This window comes from Rhinolophus sinicus, linkage group LG10 (assembly GCF_036562045.2).
Source record: "Rhinolophus sinicus isolate RSC01 linkage group LG10, ASM3656204v1, whole genome shotgun sequence".
Taxonomy (NCBI): domain Eukaryota; kingdom Metazoa; phylum Chordata; class Mammalia; order Chiroptera; family Rhinolophidae; genus Rhinolophus; species Rhinolophus sinicus.
The window spans coordinates 9,328,149-9,344,236 of record NC_133759.1 but is presented as its reverse complement, the minus strand read 5'-3'; the positions used below and the strand labels follow the sequence as shown (position 1 = coordinate 9,344,236).

The following is a 16,088-nucleotide window of genomic DNA, read 5'->3' as shown; positions in this document are numbered from 1 at the left end:
GGGCCTGATTGTTCTGAAAAGTGACTCGTAGGAAAAGCACAAATATGCTTGACATCATCCTCTCTACTTGGGATGTGTTTGTCACCGGCCACTGTGAAGTGAAGGAGGCGCTGACAAGTCCTTCTAGCAACTGCAGGACACAGAGGGACAGTGATATCTGTCTGTTATCAGTGTTGCTGTTACCACCAGCCCACCAGTTCCTAAGCTCCCTCGTGTGCCTGGCATTTGTTACGTTCTTTCCCTTTGTTGCAGGAAAGAGGGTCCTTGGCTTTAGGCAGGAAAGAATTTAGGGGCGGTCCAGGGAGAAAAGCAAAGGTGGTTTATTGTGAGGTAGTCCACTCCACAGGCAGACTAGTGGCTGCCCTTAGGCAAGAGAGCCCCATCCTGCCTATGGAAGTGGTTTTTATTAGGCAGGCTTTTTAATATGGAAATAAATGGGGAGAATCTATGTCTCTTAGTCTCAGAAATGAAGGGTTTTTGTGTGAATTTGGGTTCTCTCCAGAAGTGTCATGGTGCTAGGGGGTGTGTCATTTAGTGTGGAGAATGTATTACAATGACCATATAATGTTGCTGGAGGTTAGCTGGAGATGAATCTCTTCACCATCTTGGTCTTGGCCGGTTCTGGCTGGTTTCTTCGTCTCATCTTGATTTACTGGTCCTTTGTCTTTGGCTGGTGGTTAGTGGTTTTTCTTGGAGGCCCTGCCCCCACCCTGTCTTACCTAAGCCTCACAAACTGGGCAGAGTAGGAAACTGAGGCCCATGTTGTACTGACGGCTGTATAATTTGGCCTGGAAACCACTAACCTAGGCCTTGGGGAGTGGCACACGATTTTCTGTCCCCTGTATATAAAACTATATGGCTCATCAAGGATCAGGGGAGCATAATGGTTGAATTAATTTATTGTCTACTTGGAAGAGAAGACACATGCACATAAATTCAAGGTCTAATGAACTCTACAGGCACACAAGAGATGTGAATAGGTGGTATGACAAAATGCCAAATTAATGGCAAAGATGTAGGAACTATAAGATCTTATTAACGTTTATTTATTAAAATTGCAAATGTCATCAAAAGATGGGCAAGATACATTTCATACACTTACAAGTAAATTATTATCTAGAGCCCATTCTTAGACTAACAATAATGAATTCTGAGTATCTTCAGGTCAAATGTAACTCAAAACTGTTTTTTACATTCAGTATTTCTTCAAATAGGATTATCTTTTTCTAGAAGCAATCACGAGGCCTAAGAAGCTTTTCGACAATGGAAAGGATTTTTTCCTTCCCTGTAATGAGCAGATTAAAAGCTTAATCCCAAGGTCTGTCTCTATGTCCAAGTATAATTGTGGTATGAGTCACACCAGGTGGGCTTTTTAATATACACTCAAGAACTATGTCATTTTGGGGAGAAAAACAAAATTTTAAAAGTGAACAAAAGAGGTCACTTTCAGCAAAGTTTATACCCTGGAAGGGAAGCCCAAAATAGGTACTTCTTAATATCAGGCTCCTAGGAAAATACTGATTTTGCTGCAGGCCACTCAGGGCCAAGATTGCTTTGCGGCAACTTCCGTTGTCTTTGTTACTGACCTCTCAGACATGTGCAAAGATCAGCATGAGTCTTTCGCCCATCAGTGCTAGGCTCATCTTCCTGGTCAGCAAGAACTGTTAAACAAAAATTATGCGTGACATTTGCTACAATGGTCACATTGCCTCTTCTGTCTCAAATTTCCCTCTGTTTCTGTCTTATAAGGACACTTGAGATTGCATTTAGGGCCCACCAGGATAACCTTAAGATTCTTAATTCAATCACCTCTGCCAAGACTCTTTTGCCATAGAAGATGACATTCACAGGTTCCAGACTTTAGGACCTAGATATATTTGGGGGCCATTGTTCGGCCTACCACACAAGCTAATGAAAACATCAAAAGGCACACAGAAAACCATCATTTAGAGAAAAGGCCATAGAACCCCCCTGTCCCTGGAGATCATCATAGGAAATAGTTTGGGGCATATTTTTCTAGATTTCTTTTCATGCATATACTAACAAATGTATTTCTTTTTTTCCTTGCATTTTAAAAATAAAAAAAAGGGATAACTTTTTATACAACCCAGCAAATTGTCTCTTTCATTTAATAATGTATCTTTGTAGCAAGCTCTTTAAGAGGGAAAGCGATTTACTTTCATGCTGCTGTCTTCTTTGATATAAAAATAGCAACGTTTCAGTAAAGCAAGTGACTTTTAAAAAAATTCCATTTGAAATAATCTCCTAGAAATGTCAACGTTAGCTTTAATTCATAAGAGGAATGAAATTTTGAACCAAAATAAGAATAGGGGCTAACTTAGAATTTAGTATTTTGGGTAAATTAGGGAAAGGGCATTCTACTTATATATGGTTGTAGCATGACATTCCTGAAGGTTAAATTACTTGAAGTGTGGCCAGTTACTGTGAGAGTCAATGCTTCCATGGTATCAGTTTAAGCATCCGCTTTAGCGGTAGAGAGATTAGGAAACCTGAAGTGGAATCCTGATTCTGCCATTAACTAGCTGTGTGACCTCGGCAAGTTGTATTCAATCTCTGGGCCTCGGCATCCTTACCTTTGAAGTAAAAGGGTTGGACTGGAAGTTGTCTAAGTTCCTAAGGATCTTTCATTCTGCAATTTGGGATGGGTACCATTCTAGCAGGCTAGAGACCCCATTTTGAATACCAAACCTTTTACTAACTTGCTATGACCTTGAGCTAGACAGTCAGCTCCGCTGGACCTCCGTTTATTCATCTGTAAAATGGGTGGGCTGGACTAGAGTGTTCTCAAGATCCTTTCTAACTCTCACGTTCTAAGATAGTGTGTCTCAAATTTCAGTGTACCTAGGAATCCTCAGGAGATGTTAAAATGCAGTTGGAATCAGCAGGTTTGGGGTGGGGCCTGAAATTCTACATTTCTAGCAAGTTCCCAGGTAAGACTGATGCTGGTCTGGAGACTGCCCTTTGAATAGCAAAGCATTTGGATTTTGAAATGTCAGGAAACTTTGTTAACAACTTGGAAATTCGTGAAAGAAATTACTGTGTGTCCCTTGGGTGGAGGAATGGTCTGGTATTACCTGGTGCTCTAGGGGGGTGTGCCTTTGTCTTTTATTCAGTTCTGTAAGAGTAGAAATTAAGATATGGAATATGGATAGCAATGGGATGAATTTTGTATAATATTGGTACAATGGATTTCAGCCCTGTAGGAAAAGATTCTAAACATTACTTTTTCTTTTCAATCACTTTTGCACAATTAGCAAATTCGTTTCAGTATCCCTGCTTGCCCACATATGTATATGTTCTTGCCCATATAGGTATGTGTTCTTCAAAATTTCCTTTAAATAGGTTTTACCTTTTTTGAAAATTATACGTTAACATCATTGGTCCTTAGCAATTCATTTATTTATTAAATAGCAAGAAACACTTGCAGGGCAAGGGTGGGGGGTGTTACAGGATGGGAAACAAACTCCTCTAGGAAAGCGGGTGGTCAGGCATCATGCTTTCCTGATTTCCAGTCCACGTATTAGGTGAGGAAAACACACTTTACCTCCAATCTTGGCCAAGTAATTAATTCCCCTCCCAGGGCTAGATCACGAAATGGTGGAACACAAAATGTTGTAAGAAGATGCCTTAACCGTTAAGTAGCAAGAGGTTGAGAGACCTGCCCAAGGCCAGTGGGGGGCTGTAGCTACTTTGGGATTCGAACTCTGACCTCAGGACTCCCCCAGCGCTCTTTACACCACCTGCCGCCTAGTTTATTTTGAGGTCGCTAAACTGATGGCTCTCACACATCGTTAATTGTATGAATTTGACACCTCGAGGTGTCTACAGTCTTCTCGACGCCAGACGCGGGGTAGAGGGCGGGGCCAAAGGGCAGGGCGTGGGGAAAGGGGCGGTCTCTGGGATCGGGGGGCGGAGCCCGGACCCGCCGCGCAGACCGCCCCGCCCCACGGGCTGCCGGGAGTCGGCGACTCGGCTTCGCTGCGCTTCCCGGGGCTCCGCCTCCGCCTATCTGTGTCCGTGGCGGTCGCTATCGATAAAGTTGTTGTTCTGCCAACATGGCGGCGCCCATGGTGACTGATTGTGTAGTGTTCGCCTAAGGTAGGAACCGAGGCGTAAGGAGCCGCAGGCCAGAGCCTCGGTGCAAGTTACCCCCTGACCGGGGCTCCGCGGGACGAGAGACGAAGCCCAGTCTCCTCTCCCCCGGATCGGGAAGTTAAAACTTGCTGGGAACAGGAAGGGAAGGTGGGGACTGGGTTAGGTGGTTTCGGAGCCGTGCAATTTCCGAACTGGAAGTCTCTTAGATCCGCGTCTTTAGACTCTGTGAGCCATACACCCCGTTGATAGCTCTGGGCCCCTTTCCAGAAAAACACACGTGCACACATAGGTTTGTACCCAAGTTCCTCTTCCGCACTCTTACCCTACCCCACTTGATCCCCGGATCTTTGCTCCCTGGGCGAGGGGTTTGGACTCTGTTACAGGCCTGCATCTCTGTGGCCCACAGGTCATTGCCACAGCATTTAAGGGCTTGAAGAGCCTCAGAGACCATTTGGGTTTACCCCCTCATCTTAAGGAGAAGCTGAGGGTCCAGGCAGGAAATAATTTGTCTGAGATCAGACAGGGAATTTTAGTAGTTGCAAAAGCCAAGATATGTTTTTTTGTTGTTGTTGTGTTGTTTTTTTTCTTGGTCACAAAACTTTGTTTCTTTAAGATTACTTTTTCCCAGGTACATTCTCATACACTTTGTTTTGGGCGCATCCAAATGACTTCACGTGCTTCTCCATATGTTCTGTTTCTTCGCCTGGCTTCTAGGTTTCTCTGTTCGTATATGACTGTCAATTTGGGTCCCGTGAGGCCCCTCCGTCAGTGATAACATGCCACAACCTCCACCATTCTCAAAAAACTTAACCTTAAGCCCCAAATGAGGTTGAGGTCAGGGCTGACTCTAAACAGAAGTGGGGTGGTGGGGATTGATGCTTTGGAAGGATCAGCTAATATGGTGGAAGAAGATAAGATTCCAAACATCTGGGAAAGGAACTGGAGAAGACAGAGCTGTGAGAGAAAAGGGCCAAATTGATCATAAACACAAGATATGTGCCACACCTTTCACATGTATCCGATGGGCATAGTCCTCTAATAAAATGGCTGCTCCTTGTTATCAGGAATAGGCAGTACCTATCAGGGCTTTGGTTGTGGAATGGCCAACATAGGGCCTGGGATGTAAAGGACAGGAACTGAAGCGAGCTCCAGGAAGTTCTGTGATAAATAATAGCCCTGAATACACTATATACTGAGTCCCACTGAGTCTTGGGAACCCTCTAATACAAAGAGTGTGAACTTTTCCTAAAGGGTCTTGACACATACTACTATGTAGATTGCAGCCCAGAGAGGGGAATCAGTTTACATTCCCACCAGCAGTGTATAATAATGTACGTTTCTTTTAACAGGTTTTTACCAATCTTATAAGCAAAATATTGTCTTAATTTGCATTTTTTGATTAGTTGTAAGTTGATCTTTTTCATATATTTATTAGCCATTTGTATTTCCGCTTTTTTTCCTTTGCTTGTTTTAAAAATTAAGTTTTTAATGTTTCTCTTCTGATATGTGAACTTTTCTTAGAGTAGGATAATCTTTTGTTGTTGCAGTTTTGGCAGTTTTCTCTCGGCTTAATGTTTGCTTTCTAATTTTGTTCATGGTGTTTTTGATATACAGATGTTTTACATTTAGAGAGAGATTATTAATATTTTCCTTTCTGAATTCTTCCATTGCTTTTATTCTCAGGACAAAACATCCTGCACCTTGTAAAGAATTATTAAGTACTCATCTATATTTTTGCCTTGTTTTATGGTATTAAAAAAAATTCTTTATATGGGATTTACTATGGTTTGAGGTGGAGCTCTAATTTGAATTTTACCCCCATTCACTGAATAATCTATCACTTTCTAATCTACTTGTTCTTTTTTCTTTATGAACTTTAAATTTTTTAAAATACCCCGATCTGTTTCAGGATTCTATAGTCTATACCATTGGTTTGTGTAAAGGAAACATTCTTAGCGAGCCAGGTATTGTGCAAACATTTTTAGAAAGCTTGTTCTTGTTGTGTAGACAGGGAATGCAGTTATGCATTGTTTATAATTTGGTGCATAGTATAATAAATAAGTTATAGAAACAGGATTAGAGTTTTAAGTGAAAGAATGACCCTCGTATTGCTCATATTGGTGACCTGTGTGCACTCTTTGGTATTTCATTTGTCATAATGGCTAACCAGCATTGAAACCAAAAATTTGCAAGACTGCAGTTCAGGTCAGTTTGTATTTTTATCATTTTATTGCTTCCCATTGTTTATATTTGAGAGGATAGTTCAAAACACTCTACTTATGTGTTCTTAGGGAATGTAGTCTAGGAGAGAAACAGCAGGCATCTTTCTGCGTGCCCTTTGCTAAACTGGCATTCTTTGACTTGTAAAGATAGAGAAACACTGGCAGGCAGTAAGAGAACCATAAAATCCATGACCCTTGTAGGTCAAATTATGTAGAAACTCAATTCCTAAAAATAAATGCAATAGCCTTAATTGTACAAAGTCTCTCTACATTAGGTTGGTCGTATGGAATTGCTGATAATTCAATTGGTTTTATATAGTTCACCCTTATATCTATAGTCATATCTACTTACTTTAAAATAGCCAAGCCCAATGTATAGGGAGTTTTTTGTTTTGTTTTGTTTTTTGTTTTTTGTCTGTTTCTGATTCCACCCCCAAAGAAGCAAGAGGTGTTAAATACAGTGAGAACTGGTACGTCAAGAATTGGTATGGCAGACCAACATGTAAACTTGTAAAATGCCATCTCTGTGATGCCATTTTATGTGAGTGTGAAGTTCACTTACATAAGCTTGTAATGAACCCTCTTCTTAGCATTTGTGACCCAGTACCTTTGTGAAACAAGCCAAACCCTAGTAGATACGGAAAACATTTTGAGAGAATGGAAGAACTAACATCAGCTTAGAGAGCCAGGCTCTTCCTATATTTCTATCTTGGTTTTGATAGATCTATTATGAAAACACGGCAGAGTTTTGACCATTTATTCATAAATCTTAATGTTTGATGACCTATCACTTCCACCTTTTTAATAGTGATGCAGTATGAAACCTCTCCCAGGGGATCATTTCTGGAATTCACCTTTGGAGGAAACCAATGAAATATTCAAATTGAATTTTGAATCACAGCTGGATATCCTGGCAGGCCCCAACCTATGGGTTGTATTTCTAAAAACCATAACACTCACCACTGTTACATGTATATGTTTATTTGTTTGCTTTCTACCTGTTTTTCTCTACTAGTACATAAGTGCCGTGAAAGAAGGGCCTTTGTTTTTGTTCACTGCTGTATCCCCAGTGCCTTGAACTATGTGGACCTAGTGGCACTTAGTAATATTTGGTAAACGAATGAAGAACTGAATGAATAAGCAGTCTTCTAAATAATGATTATTTCCCGGTTCAGCCTACTGAGTATATTTAATTCATAATATATATGAAAAATGTTAATAATCGCTCAGAGTCTCTGGTCCTCCTGGGAGACCTGTGTGCAGATCCCTTCTGGTATTTGAGCCTAAGGCCAAGCCAAGATATGCTTGGAGCTTTTCGAAGCCTGGACTCTAGGGAGTGAAGCCTGCTGGACAGGCCCTGGGCTGGTCTAAAGGGAAGGGAGGGAGGGGGCTCTGCTCCCCCCACGCTGTCTGTGAGGTTGTGGCAGGAGCTGACCCAGGCAGTGGTCTCCATTTGTTCCTATGGGGTTTTTGTATCTTTGGGGTTTGGGGTCACTGAGCACCTTTATATTTTCCATTAAAAAGATTGTGCTTAGCTCAACTGAACTTCTGAAATATTCTTTTCAGGGAAAGAAATCATCAAAAGAACAAGAGGAAAGCATGTGAATAAGCAGGGAACACTGGGCTATGGTGACTGGAAGGACAAGCTCAGGAGAGGGTTCCAGGCAGCTCACCACTGTGCTTTCTGCCCTCTTTTTCAGGGTCTTTCCGGTTTTCTGAAGAATGGCTTCTGCTTGGCAGAGATTGGGTTTCTATGCCTCGCTTCAGAAAAGACAGCTAAATGGTGGGCCAGGTGTCCTCAGTTGGGGAATGAGGGTGATTCCAGGATGGACCAGAGGCATTTACAGTGCCACGGGACAGTGGACGAAAGAGTATACGTTGCAGACAAGAAAAGATGTTGAGAGATGGTGGCATCAACGAATAAAAGAACAGGCCTCAAAAATTTCAGAAGCTGATGTGAGTATTTTGATAGATTCTGAGAGGGTAGAGAAGAGGGGTTAAGGGTGTGGACTTGGGGGTCAGACTGCCCGGTTCAAATAGTTATTAAGTATGTGACCTTGATCCAAATGATTGAATCTCTCTTTGCTTCAGTTTTCTTACCTCAAATGGACAGGGATAATAGTAGTGCCTGCTGAGGCCTGGGATGCTTGTGAAGGATAAATGAGATCAAAGAAAGGTTGCGCATTTACGAGTTTCCATGTGGTACATAAGGTCCTTGCAGATAGCACCACACCGGGTATTCTGGAGCAGCTTTTCCTGGGGAAGCTCATCAAGACAGCAGCCATAGCAAGTGTGGGGTCCCTCGTGGTCCATTGCATAGTGGGGCAGCACACAGGGATCTGGCCCGGTCGGATATGAGAGATATCTGGGCCCCCTCAGTGGTGGAACTTTCAAGCTGCATCGTCCGAGAAGTACCTGCCCCTCCCCTGCTATGGCCTTGGCCTCCAATCCTGTTCTGCTACCTCAGCATCATGGTTTGGGAGGTACCAGGCCTTCCCCAGAGTGGTCTGAGGCTGGAGTCCAACCTTGCAGTAGCAGCTGTGTGAGTTAGTGGACCCATGGCTTCTGGGCCATAAGCACCAGCTCAGTTCTCTACCTGATTTGCTGAAGTACTTGGCTGGAGCCAGTTTCCATGGAGCGCTCTGCGGGAGGCTGGTCCTTCTCTGCGAGGCCAGCCTGCTGGGGATCAGGCTTGGATGCATTCCCAATTACTGCTAGTCAGAAAACCTGGTCCTGAGAGAGGGGTAGCGTCTGACAAGTGAAATGATAAAAAGGAAGGTTTGACTACAATGTATAATTATGCGATGAAAGCTTGACTTTACTCATTAGGAACTGAAAAGCCTTCTTGGCAATATGATCAGACTCATCTGACTAAATGTATCTTGGAAGCGAACGTTAGGGAGCAGTTTAATTCAGAATAAGGATCGTAAAATTAGCTTTTTTTTTCTTTTGGTTTAGATTATAATTCAGTGACTTCCAAACATTTTGAAGTTGTGATTTTTTGATTTTGTAACATCTCATTCTTCTTAAGCGCGTGTGTGTGTGTGTGTTAATGATTAAATGGATAAAAAAAAACTATGTTTCAGTAATTGGGTAAATAGCTTTAGGGACATTGTGGGTGATCCCCTAGTGGCACTCTGTCAGGGTTTGAATCCGGGAATGGGGAGAGAGCACCTGATGAGGAGTCTGGAGCCTGGGGGGGGGGGGGGGGGGACTGGCTCTGCCCCGGAATCAGTGTGAACTTGGCAACGTCATTAACCTCCTTGATCCTTTTTAACCTTCGCCTTGTTTATCTCGCGGAAGTGTTTTGAAAAACAAATGAGAAAATGTGACCGAACGCATTTTATAAACTGAAATGTTATAGAAATGAAAGATATAAGAGGATAAAAATGTGTGGTATGTCTTTGTTAGGAACTGAGATTTGAATGGATGCAGGTGGGTGTTGAAATATTTATAATGGACCTCACTGTGCTATTAGATACATTTGAAACCCACCCGAATGAGTTTCTAGAAGTTGAATATTTTGCCATCATCATCAAGATCATCATCATAAAAAGAACCTCCGTTTAATGAGTATTTTGCTATGTGTTAGACACCATCTGTCCATTTATTATCTCATTTAATCCTGAAACAACCCTGAGAGTAGGTATTATTATCCTCTTTTGTGGGGGTAAGAAAACTGAGGCTCAGGGGGAGGTTTGGCAGTTTGTTGAGATGCACAACTAACGTGTGGCAGAGCCAGGATGCCGACCCGACACCTTTGATCCCACGTTTCCTGAGCTCGTACTCTCACCCGGACCTTCTTTTGCCTCCCCTTTGATTTAGAGATTGTAGACCGAGCCCAGAAAGGCAAAGGCATTTGCCAAAGGTCTCAGGGCAGCGGCAAAGCTCAGATCAGAACTGGGGCGCCAGGCTCCTCCCTACTGAGCCCTCCTCTTTGTCACCCTCCAGGCTCTTCAGAGCTGGATCTACAAAGAGGCAGAAGTTATCTTTCTCCTGACATCAGACGCTGGCAAAAATAATAGGACCCATTTATAAAGACCATCCTTTTCCCATTGCTTGCAATCTTAATTTCTCTTAAAGGCTGAGATTCCTACACTTTTATATAATTATAAAAATTTTCCTTTCAGTCAGATTCCTGCTTAGAACATTAACTCCCATTATTCCTTCTCTTCTTTCCACCCACAGAGGATAGAATGCATTTCACTGTCACAGAGGAAAATGACTTAATTCACACAGGACGCAAAAGGCAGGGGCAGGCAATAAGCCGACCACCTTTTCTGCAATAAACGAAAATATTCATGAATATTAAAGACTTTTGCTAGCAATACTTTTCTACATATTTCCTTAAACTCAGTTTTGGAGTTTGGCTTAGCTACTATGTAATGAATCACTCACTTTTACATAAATGTAATCTTTGTGGGACAGGCATGCAAAAAGGAGATGCTAATGAAGAAGTTAGATGTGGAAAATATTTGGGACAAGAGTGATTGTTAAATAAACAATATAAAAACTAAGTATATCACTATACTAAAAGCAATGTGATTTTAATAAAAGAAAAATAGGTTTAATGTAAATACGTTAAAATGAAAAACTAGAAATACTTGATATCAAAGGTTTTCTTGTTTTTTACGGGTCCCAAAGAATTCTGTAACAGCTGTTTTCCCATGTCCCTAGAAACGAATAGAGTGGAAGGCTTATTTCTGATTCTGTGCCAAGTAACAGAATGAGGTCTTGCACCTCCTTTGAGAGACTTGTTTACAAGCTGAGAGGATTATCTGTGACTTGACTTCTTAAAGACAGTCCTCACTGACTTCTGAATCTCAGGTCCTCTGTCACACTCCGAGGTTTTCCAAAGAGTTATGGATCCGCAGTTTCCAATTAAAGTGCGTGATCAATGTGCTGCTTTCCATCCATTTATATAAATCAATAGCAGTTGTCACTTCAGCATTTCAAGATGATTTTCTAGTTTGTGTAGAGTAGTTCCAGCCTCCTTATTTATTCCCTTTTCCCTTTTCTTCTTTCAGTCAGCTTTACTTACCACTCGCTGGTAATTTCTAAAGGATGGGCAATACGGAAAAAAGTCTATTTTGCCACATGATTGTGGCTCTGTTAAAAGTTTGTAACTTCTTTGCTGAAGGAAGTTTAAAGCAAGGGGTCAAATGAGATTTGGAAAGCATCTGATTTCTTGTTTCTTCTGCTCCCCTGGTTACAGTTGGCTGTGTCAATTATCAGTCATGCAAATACTTAGCAAAAAACATAACCCTCCCCCCAACATATACCAACTTTCCCTGAAAATAAGACCTAGCCAAACAATCAGCTCTAATGCATCTTTTGGAGCAAAAATTAACACAAGACCCGGTCTTATTTTACTGTAATATAAGACCGGATCTTATAATATAATGTAATATAATATAGTATGTAATACCGGGTCTTTAGCTCAAACCAGGGCTTTGAATTTTGGGTTTTGACATTTTTGTCAATTTACATTATGGGGACAATTTTTTAAAAAGGCAACTTCAAAATGTTAAATGATGACCTTGAGTCAAGTGTGTGTGCAGGGTTCGCAGTAAATGCTGAATAAATACTCATCGTCATTCTTGACCATTCTTTCCTAGATGTCCAAGCCCAAGTTTTACGTGCTCTCCATGTTCCCTTACCCTTCTGGCAAGCTGCACATGGGCCACGTGCGCGTCTACACCATCAGCGACACCATCGCACGGTTCCAGAAGATGAGAGGGATGCAGGTGAGGGAAGGTGCCTACGGGACAGCCCTTTTCTGCTCACTCAGGACGAGCATGTCATAATGTGTGTTCAAGACAAATGGAGAAAACCGATTATATTATAGTTAGGGTGAGGACAGCTGTGGAGACAAACATGAAAAGGTCAGTGTTTCCTTTTATGAATTGGAAGACATTAGAATAAAGCTTCTAGATTAGTTGGGGGGGCAGCCATGTGTTGGATGTTGTGCTGGGGATGGAGATGGGGTGGGGTGGGGGGAAAGGTAGCCACAGATGTGGGTAACACATGATGCCTCCCCAGGAACTAGTTTGCAGCCTGATGAGGGTGAAACGCATAGATAGCTAATCACGTATAGGGGTTGAATCCGACAGTATAAATATGGATCAGATGTAGTGAGTAGGAGGTGGGGCCACAAGATACTTCTCTCTTTGTATTTGATATTTTCTATATTCTCTAAGGAGCATGTAAAATTTTTGTAAGAAAAAATATTTGGAGAGTAACAGCTCTGGGGGAGTTGGTAAAGGCTCCACCAAAGAGGGACCATCTGACATGGATCTGATAGGATGACGAGGGAGGAGGAGAAAGACCCTTCGTTGGCTGATGGGGGTCAGGCCCCTTCCCCGCATTGCCAGTTACCCCAGAGCCTGCTCTGTACTCTTCAGTGACACATCATCTGTCCGATGAGGTGGGAATAATCGTTGTACCTTCGTTAACTGCTTACAGAGAGGCAGGATGGAAGAGGGAGAGGCTGAGAGCACGGACCACGGAACCAAAGGGCTAGGATGCGCATACCTCCTCTGAACACTTCCTTCCTGTGTGACCTTTGACGAGACACTTAATTAACCTCTCTAAGATGCAGTTTTCTTTCATCTGTAAAGTGGAGAGAAACTAGTACCTGCCCATTGGCCTGTTGTAAGGATTCAAAGAGGTGACCATGAGGCACTTGGCACAAACCTGGTGCGTAATAGTAACCAATAAATATTAGCACTGCCAGCGGAGGGCTGGAGACTGCTCATGCCTGCTCAGTCCGGCTCCCGGGAGCCCTTTGTGCAGCTCTGCCCAATTCTGTGTTTATCAGTCACCTTAGGAGCTTAAAATCCAACGTGTCAGGAGTACTGATACCATGGAAATCAGCAAACACTGCAAATCAAGGCTTTTTCCTCCAAAGAGCTGGTTGTTAGACCGTAACTGGCTCTCGCACTGGCTAATATTAACCTGTCAGGGCCTGTACAAATGATATTCGCCATCTCCCAGTTCTTTGTAAAGTTTTTCTTTTAGAATGTGTATCCTTGTCACAGTTGGTTTGAAAGTTTATGCTGAATTGACGGACGTTCGCAGCAAGAAGTATTCCTAAAAAGGAAGTCAAGTTACAAAGTCTCGTCTCTTTGTCCCTTGAAGAGTTAATAACTTTATACTATCAGATTCTGAGATTTGTGTTCTACTTTAAGATGGCCAAAGGTGTTTGTCTCCCTGGTTTATGCCAGGTGTCATTTCCCCTAGACATTGCTTTTCATCATTTCTGCTGTGTTTATTAGAAAGAGGCGGTGTGGAATGAGTTGGCCCTTTGCCTGAAGTATAATTCTTTAACTGTGATTCTTCAACTTGATTTATCTCTTTATTATTATTATTATTATTATTTTTTACTTATGCCAACTTATTTTGGACAATTAGTGAGTGCAGACAAATCACGGAAGATGAAGCTTTTACAGCAAAACTACCTTTATGATAAGGTGCAGAGAAGCCTGTGGGCAGATAGGTGGTTGCGGGGGCATAGGAGGGGATTCTAACTTCCTTGGACGGATGAGACGTTACAGAGAAAGAGCTCAAGGCAGAGTTCCAGGCCCAGACGTACTGGGACCCTTGTAGGCAGCTCAGGCCCACAAGATGGCATGGAGTCACCTACAGTCACAGAGGCTCAAGGTCAGGCTGGATCCAGGAGTTGGACAACCTTTCCAGCTGAGTGACACTGCACATGTCACTTAGTGTCTCTGAAGCTCATTTTCCTCATCTTTAACGTAGAGATAACAGTAATTCTTCTCTCATGGGGTGTTGTGCAGGTTAAATGAGTTAGTACATGTGTCTGACACATAATAAGCCCTTAATAAATGGTAGCTGTGATTATTATACTGATGTGATTTACTCTGAGAAGTCATTCATCACCATTTGTTTTATTTTTTATTTTTCAACAAACAACGAATATGTGTTGAATGCCTATTACGTGCCAGACTTTCACCACCATTTAATAAATGAATCCCTGCCCTCTTCTGCCTGGAGTCCTGTGTGGAGCTGCCTTCTGAGAAGCAGCTTGACTGCAAATCATTATCTGCAATTTGTATTATTTCTCCTGCGATTTGATTGGTGCCTGAAACCACCACTTGCTATTTGCCTTCGGTCTTAGCCTGTGTGATCAGCAGGCACTTATTTTTTTATTTCTCATAATGCTATTTCTTAGTGTACCTTAGAATTACCTCGCAAATCTCTTTGTTCTTCAGTGTTAGTTGCTCTGTGTAAGATGATGAGCGATCTTTTGGGGTTATCCTCCAGGTTTCCCTGACATTAATTCCGTGTTAATTTTTATAGCCCATACTTAAATCAGATCACCCCAAATATAACTGCCAAATTTGGTGAACGTCTGTCCTGCCGTTTTCAAGTGATACAGCAAAAGAGAAACAGAAATCTCTGTAATGGTCAACATTGTGCAAGCCTGTTCAGCTGCCTCTTGGTTTAAAATCCTTCTTTCCCAATGTCGGGACGAGTCAGGGGAGGGATAGCTAGTCTGGAATAACAGGGTCTGACACGTGTATTGATTAATTCATGCAATAGTCATTGAGCACCAGCTTTATTCTAAACACTGGGCTTTCTACAGTATTATAGAGAAACACAGTTGACCTTTGAACAGTGCAGGGGTTCGGGGCACCAGCACCACCCCAGCGCAGTCAAAAATCCAAATATAACCTTGGAGTCCCCAGAAACTTAACTACAGTCGGCTCTTGGTATCCATGGGGGATTGGTTCAAAATCAGTCAGTAGGCCTAAGAAAAATTCAGCCAGCTTCGACTCTTTCCACAGCTTGTTAATTTGATGGTTGGTTTGCTTTGTTCTTGAGTAGAGATTTGCGAGGTAATTCTAAGGTACACTAAGAAATAGCATTATGAGAAATAAAAAAAATATGGGAGTGACCCATGCACCAAGTCTGCTCCCTTCAAGGCCACCAGTGACCTCTGTGGACAGATCTCTGTCCTCATCTTTCTTATCCTTAGCACCATGTAAGACTGTAGACCATTTCTTCCTCCTTGAAACTCTGTTCTCTTGGCGTGAGACTCCACTCTTCAGGGTTTTCTCCTGCATCTTGGCTTCTTCCTCCCAGTTTACTCCACAGGTTTTTCCTGCTCCACTCCATCTTTACATATTGTCAGGCTGAGAAAGTTCCCCTCTGTTCCTAGTTTGCTGAGAATTTTTCTGATGAATGGGTGTGGATTTTTGTGAAATGCCTTTATGCACCAGTCATCTTCCGGAGCTGATATGTGATTTTTCTTCTTTAATCTGTTAACATGATGTTTTATGTTGATTGATTTTGTTAAATATTAAACCAACTTGGGGTTCCTGGGACAAATTTCATTTGGCCATGATGCATTTTTTTTAATGTATGTATGGCTCTATTCAATTTTTTAATATTCCTATGTGCATGAGAGAGACTGATCTGTAATTTTCTTTTCTTGTAATGTGTTTGTCTGGTTTGGATATCAGCGTTCTGCTGGCCTCATAAAACAAGCTAGAAAGTGTTCCCTAACTATTTTCTGAAAGCATTATATATTACTGGTATTATTTCTTCCTTTATTGTTTAATAGTGTTCACCAGTGATGGTACCTGGAAGTTTTAAAATGACAAATTATAATTCTTGAATGGAAATAGCACTATTCAGATCTTCTGTTTCTGCGTCTGTTTTAAGTTGTCTTTTTCTGTGAATTTGTCCAACCTACCTCAGATTCTGTTCTGGACTGCCTTCTCA

General features: G+C 42.0%; 1 protein-coding gene across 2 annotated transcripts in view; it reads left to right on the top strand.

Annotated features, from left to right (window-relative positions):
* The first annotated feature begins 3,981 nt into the window (after window positions 1-3,981).
* The window catches only part of LARS2 (leucyl-tRNA synthetase 2, mitochondrial), a 120,562-nt gene continuing 108,455 nt past the window's right edge, over window positions 3,982-16,088 (top strand). The window contains exons 1-3 of one of the 2 annotated variants that reach the window (XM_019724060.2): window positions 3,982-4,119; window positions 8,039-8,294; window positions 11,957-12,085. In XM_019724060.2, the coding sequence (XP_019579619.2) occupies window positions 8,061-8,294; window positions 11,957-12,085 (363 nt within the window). In that variant the 5' untranslated portion in view covers window positions 3,982-4,119; window positions 8,039-8,060. Of the gene's footprint in view, window positions 4,120-4,146; window positions 4,264-8,038; window positions 8,295-11,956; window positions 12,086-16,088 lie in introns of those variants that run through there. The other variant, XM_074312510.1, reaches the window with a different exon arrangement.